The 6,804-nt window shown below is 36.8% G+C and overlaps 1 protein-coding gene across 1 annotated transcript in view; it reads left to right on the top strand.

Moving 5' to 3' along the window:
* The window catches only part of uba7 (ubiquitin-like modifier activating enzyme 7), a 45,031-nt gene that overhangs the window by 3,167 nt on the left and 35,060 nt on the right, over positions 1–6,804 (top strand). The window contains exons 7-15 of the mRNA XM_024270501.2: positions 675–772; positions 851–1,000; positions 1,071–1,235; positions 3,351–3,458; positions 3,533–3,613; positions 3,774–3,929; positions 4,938–5,103; positions 5,931–6,127; positions 6,199–6,263. Of these exons, the coding sequence (XP_024126269.1) occupies positions 675–772; positions 851–1,000; positions 1,071–1,235; positions 3,351–3,458; positions 3,533–3,613; positions 3,774–3,929; positions 4,938–5,103; positions 5,931–6,127; positions 6,199–6,263 (1,186 nt within the window). The remainder of the gene's footprint in view (positions 1–674; positions 773–850; positions 1,001–1,070; positions 1,236–3,350; positions 3,459–3,532; positions 3,614–3,773; positions 3,930–4,937; positions 5,104–5,930; positions 6,128–6,198; positions 6,264–6,804) is intronic.

A 6,804-nucleotide genomic window follows, 5' to 3' on the forward strand; every position in this document is an offset into this window, starting at 1 on the left:
CTTAGGTTAGCCAAAACAGCTAGCATTGCTGAAAAAAACAGCGAAACTTCAACATAGCCTAAAAAAACTGAAAAAAGCCTAAATTAGCCAAAGCAGTTAGCATGTAGGTAAAATATTAACTAAACTCCAAAGTAGCTTAAATGCCAAAATAGTTCAAAAAGCTAGCAGAATGCCAATTTTTAAGGCTTTAAACCCTTTATTTTTTAACAAAATCATAAATGATAAAAATACAGTAATCTTACTCCAGAATAAATCAACTTAAACCTTAAATAACTTTCAATATTTTACTCTACATAAAAATACATTCAACCAAAATGATAAAAGTTAGAAAAGAGAGCAAGATAACATCGGGCCATTAATAACAATAAAATAAAATGATCTGGAGGGCCGGATCCGACCCCCGGGCCTCGACTTTCACACATGTTTTAGAGTAATCCATGTATATGACTATTTATTACCTTTGGAACACTAAAAAAAAGAATTATTTATGAAATATGAGTTATTTTTGTGGACTCGTTTCATACCTGGAAGTAAAACGACTCTTTTCTCCTTTAGAATCTGCTGGAATGACATTCATCGTGTTAACAATGACAGTATATCACAGTACATAAACATTGAAGCTCCGGTCTTTAAGTTATTTCCTTTTTCTCCATTTTTTAACTTGTCATGACCAGACCAGTACTCCTTCAGCATCTGTGACACCTCATCCTTCTCTGAGTACCAACGTGGGGGCGTGGTGACGGAGGTTAAACAGCCGTTCCAGCTACACTTTGTAAGTGGCACTCATTTGTTAAAAAAACAAAATAAATAAATCCCACTTTCAGAACAGTAATGACCTCCTCCATTACAGAAACCACTGAGTGAAGCGCTGCACGATCGTGAGCTCCTGATACTCAACGACTATGGGAAAGTATCACGTCACCACACTCTGCACCTGGCCTTCCAAGCCCTGCACGAGTTTGTGAAGACCAAGCAGCGGCTCCCCCACTCTTGGTGTCAGGTCAGTTCATGCAGATGTGAAGTGACACAGCAATACTTTCCACTCACTCTCACTGCTAATGGCCTCACAGGCAGATGCTGACTGTTTGCTTAAAATGGTGAGGGAGCTGAATACTGAGGCAAAAGTGGAGCAGCTGGACGAGGCCGCCGTGCAGCTACTGTCCTGCACGGCGCGGGGCGATTTGGCTCCTATCAACGCTTTCTTTGGAGGCCTGGCTGCTCAGGAGGTCATCAAGGTGAGGCGATGTCAGCCGAAAAGGTGGATCACTGAAGTGTTAAAGACCTACGACAATCAAAACTAGAAAGGTGCATCACCTGTGATAATAATATTGTGAAGGATTTTTGCTGAATTTGGTCACTAAAGATGCAGAAGCTTTTTGCTGAAAATGCTGAAGCAATTTACTCTAATTGTTGAATGGATTTGTTGAAAGGCAAAAGCTATTTGAAATTTTTAAAATTCTTAAAAGAAAAAAAACATTTAACATTTCATTAAAGACTCTTCAAGTTTGCCTAAATTTCATTAAAATTTGAAGTAAGTTTGCTTTAAAAATACTCAATATATATCCATTTTGCAAAAATATGAGCTAAACTCCAAATTGGCCCAAAAAACCTTAGTGGATGCCAAATTAGCTAAAAAAGCTAGCACCTTGCTAAATTTATAGTTAAACTTAAAAAAAATAAAATCTGCAGTAAATGTCAAATAAGTCAAAAATGTTGCCCTGTTGCTAGAATATTAGGTAAACTACAAAGCAGCCAAACAAAATCGCAATAGATTAAAAAGTTAGCCAAAAACGTTAGTATGCTGCTAAAATATTGGATAAATTCCAAATTAGCATAAAAAACTCTAAGTAACATATTAACCAAAAACGTTAGCAAGCTGCTCAAATATTAGATACATTCCGAATTCATGTGAAAAACCTCAGTAGATGAAAAAAAAGTTAGCCAAAAACGTTAGCATGTTGCTAAATTATTAGCTAAATTCTAAATTTGCGTAAAAACCTGAGTAGATAACATTTTAGCAAAAACGTTAGCATGTTGCTAAATTATTTGCTAAATTCCAAATTCGCGTGAAAAACCTGAGTAGATAAAATAATTAATTTAGCCAAAAACGTTAGCATGTTGCTAAATTATTAGCTAAATTCTAAATTTGCGTAAAAAACCTGAGTAGATAACATTTTAGCCAAAAACATTAGCATGTTGCTAAATTATTTGCTAAATTCCAAATTCACGTGAAAAACCTCAGTAGATAAAAAAAAATTTATCCAAAAACGTTAGCATGTTGCTAAAATATAAGATAAATTCCTAATTAGCATAAAAACCTCAGTTGATAACATATTAGCTAAAAATTAGATAAACTCCAAATTAGAATAAAAAAGTCCCAGTAACATATTAGCCAAAAACGTTAGCATGTTGCTAAAATATTAGATGAATTCCAAATTAGCGTAAAAAATCTCAGTATATATATAAAAACAAATTAGCCAAAAAATGTTAGTATGTTGCTAAAATATAAGATAAATTCCAAATTATCATAAAAACTTTCAGTACATAACATATCAGAAAAAATCGTTAGCATGTTGCTAAAATATTAAGTTAATTCCAAATGAGCGTAGAAAACCTCATGTAGATACAATTTTGGCCAAAATATTAGATAAAATTCCACATTAGCATAAAACTCTCGGTAGATCCCAAATCACCCAAATGAGCTAACATAACACTGATATAACGGCTCAATGCCAAATTATTTTAAGATTACTGTAAATGACGGTTTCAAGGTGCACAAAGTTTTTCATTCACTTCCTATGAGGCATTTTGTGCTCAATATTTCAAAAAACTATAACGTTTTTTAAAAAGTACTAGTAGTACTAGTAGCTAGTAGCATTTTCCTCATGATGGAGGAAATTTAAGCAAAGAAAATTAAGCTTAAAATTGCATTTCTTTGTACAAATCGTTGTGAATCAGGAGCAGACAAAAAAATGCAGTTGGAAAAAACTTGTAGGTCCTAAAACGGCGAATCACAATCTCCCTGCTCTGCTCCATTCTGATGCATCCACTGGTAGACAACTATATTCATGAACGTCTTTGTTTTCTGCTGAACTCCTGCTGCTGCAGAAACTTATAGAAAACATATTTAAAATTTTTGGCTAAAACAGCTCAATTGTAGTTAAAAAAAATACTGGGAACACTTTTAAAACAGATCAGAAGATGATGGGAGTGGGACTTTAAGGCACTTTGGACTCTGCATTGCATCATACTAGTATTACCCCTTCATACCTCAGTTATTTCTTAATGTTGCTAATGAGTAACTTGAAGAACTGTACGGCTAACGTGGGCTACTCCTCCCTCTGTTTAAGGCTTGCAGCAGGAAGTTCACTCCTCTTCAGCAGTGGATGTACTTTGATGCACTGGAGTGTCTGCCTGAAGACGAGGATCGACGACTAGCAGAGTGTTCCGTTACATCCGTACGTTAAACATCTCCACAGATGAAGGTTTGCCTTTTAAAAGCACATTTTGATGAGTTCTTTTCAACTGACAGACGGGCACGTGGTACGATGGACAGACTGCTGTCTTTGGCTCGTCCTTCCAGAAGAAGCTTGGGGAGCAGAAGTATTTTCTGGTGAGGAAAGAGTTGGTTTTTTTGTCCAAGAGGGGGCGCACTTTACACACAAATCCAGAATCTGTGCGTTTTGTCTTATTTTATGGAAGATTATTTCTGTAAAAGACATTTTATGGGGCCAACCAATCCTGTTGGTTATGTGTTTTTATCTTTTTTTAAGGTTGGCGCTGGCGCTATCGGCTGTGAGCTGCTGAAAAACTTTGCTCTCATGGGGCTGGGTGCAGGAGAGGGGGGACACATCACTGTGACAGACATGGACTACATCGAAAGATCCAACTTAAACCGCCAGTTCCTGTTCAGGTCTCACGATATTGGGGTAAAAAAAAAGAAAAAAACATGTTTAACTTTGTTGATGTTGTCTGTCCGTCTTTGACTGTAAAGTAGCTAAAATCCAAACTAAGAGTCATTCCAATGAAAATTGTGTTTTTGGTGTTTTTTTTAAGGTGTTTCGTAGCATTTTTCTCATGATGGAGGACATGCATGAGGAGAATTAAGCTTAAAATAACATTTCTGAGTATTTTTTTCTGAAATTGTTGTAAATTCACCAGCAGACATTTTTTTATTTAGGCTAAAAATGGCAAAATCATAATTAAAAGACAAGTGCTTTTAAAATAAATCAAGGGACTTTAAAGGGTGACCAAACAGGGGAGCTGGAGGCTGACTCCACCCACAGCCGAAATTTGAGGGGTGGGGCTCATTACTGGAGCTGCAGATTATGATGTCAGACTTCTGAAATGATGTGGAACTCAAATGGTTTGACCAATCACGAAATTCAAATGTAATACCTCGGTTCAACCTGTAGGGGGCAGCACATCGATGGTTTTAGGCCCAATCCGAATTCTTCCCTTCCCCTTTCTCCTTCATTTATCCGTCGAAATGGAGGGCGATAAAAAATAGTGTCTAATATTTCGGACGTGACTTTTGTTCGATGACGTCACCAATAATCGCCGGTCCGCGTCGGTCAGCGCCGAGCTTCCAGCGATTGAATATATTTAATAACAGTGGCTTTACAACTTTTAAAAAAAGGATAATGCTACAAGAGAAGTCATTACTTACATTTTAGAGAAAGAGAAGAATTCGGATTGGGCCTTAGACTATTTTCAAGAATTAAACAAGTTTATTTTAATTTATAAAAAATTGGTAACAACAACACTTTTAAAGTCCCATTTAAAGAGATCAACAGACACAAAAATATAATTTAGTGTTTGGTTACCCTTTAAGATCATATAGTGGCTTTGTGGTAGTTTTTACATCCTGTTATGAATCTGTCCTTTTATGACCAAATTCAAACTTTTTTCCTTTTTGCTCACATTTCCTTCAACAGAAGCCCAAGTCGGAGGTTGCAGCCAAAGCGGTGTGTCAGATGAACCCGCAGATGAAAATCACCTCTCATCAAAACCGTCTGGACGCTGACAGCGAGGCCTTGTACGACTACAGCTTCTTCAAGGGCCTGGATGGAGTGGCTGCAGCTCTCGATAATGTGGAAGCCAGTAAGGAAATCATAGAAAGAGACTGGAAAATCTGAACCCTGTTGCACCATAGCCAGGGGTACAACTCATACTCAGGAGCGACTTTTTTTTTTTTTTAGACATAAATAGGCTCATATATTTGTTATCTTTCCAGGAAACCCTGATCGCCCTTTAGTGGCCGTTTCCTCTAACAACCAGTAGAGGGCGCTGCATCTCTAGTGTTTGCTACTGACAGTGGCAGAAAAAGTGTCGTCCAAAACAAACAAGGAAGAGAATCTGATTATTTTCCTCTTAAATTTTGATATTTTTCTCATACAGATCAGAAGATTAGTATTTTTGTAGTAATTTATATATTTTAGCTACGCTGGGCTTGGCGGATTTGTTCTGCAACGTCAGACTTTTCCACTAAAAATGTGACTTATACTCCAGAGCGACTTGTATACCCTTTTTTTCTTCTTGATTTGACCTTTTTTGCTCTTGCGACTTGTATTCCGGAAAATATGGTACATATTTTCCATATTTTGCATTTTTCTAAGTGTCATGGGTCTGCATAAAGTCTCAAAGATCAAGTCTCCAGTATCAGATTTTTTTAGTAATTTTCAAGCATGTCTTTAGGATCTTCCTATGTTTTGATTTTCCATTTTGTTACATAAACCACAATTGAAAATAAAAGAAAAATACCTAAATTTATCATATGATGTCATATTGTATTTTAATCTATTTTTATGACAAATACTTTTCATCAGGTATATTATATCGGGTGAAAATTAACTAGTAAAAGTGATGGTGTATCTTTGGCTTTTAGGGGTTAAGAACACACTTTTAAAACACTTTTTTTAATTTCCCAGGGGTCTATCTGGACGGCCGCTGTGTTCTTCACCAAAAGCCGATGCTGGAGGGAGGAACTCTAGGAAGCAAGGGCCACACTCTGGTGGTGGTACCCCACCTGACGGAGTCCTATGGACCGGCCAAATCCAGTTCTAGCAACGCCATTCCACTGTGCACCCTCAAGAACTTCCCTCACCGAATCGAACACACGCTGCAGGTACAAGCCCTTCATGTTCGCCTGCAGACGTTATGATCTGCGTTTTTCTAAGCTACATGTTCGTCTTTCAGTGGGCGAGGGACCAGTTTGAAGGACTGTTTAAACAAACACCTGAAAATGTGAATCTTTTCCTGAGGTAAGAAATTAGTTTTTATGGCAAAACTTGATTGATACTGTTCAAAAACTAGAAAAAAGTGTTTTTTGAACAGGCAGCTATCTAAATATTCAGTTTTACTGGGTTTGAATCTCTATTTAAGACACGCCTCAACTGTCCTATGATGGATGGATGATCTCTTGGAGCGCCTTTTGTCTTACACTAGCTAGCAGGAAGCTACCATGAAAAATATATCTATAGAAAAGACCCTGAAATGAATAAAAATTGTGTTTTTTTGCTAACAGTTAATTAATGTTCTTTTCGAACAGGGGTGTCAAACTCAATCACACAAACGGCTAAAATCCAAAACACACCTGAGGTCGCGGGCCGAACAGGATAAATATTTATTGAACACACTAAAACTACATTTTTAAAACATTAAAACTGTAACTTTTTAACATAATTATGGAGTAGATATATAGCATTACCTATAATAATTCTAGTGTGAATGCTGTAAGCTGAATTTGGTCACTGAAGATGCTGAAATTGATAGCTGAAAGCCAGCTAAAATATTAGCTGAATT

This window comes from Oryzias melastigma, linkage group LG5 (genome assembly GCF_002922805.2).
Source record: "Oryzias melastigma strain HK-1 linkage group LG5, ASM292280v2, whole genome shotgun sequence".
Taxonomy (NCBI): Eukaryota; Metazoa; Chordata; class Actinopteri; order Beloniformes; family Adrianichthyidae; genus Oryzias; species Oryzias melastigma.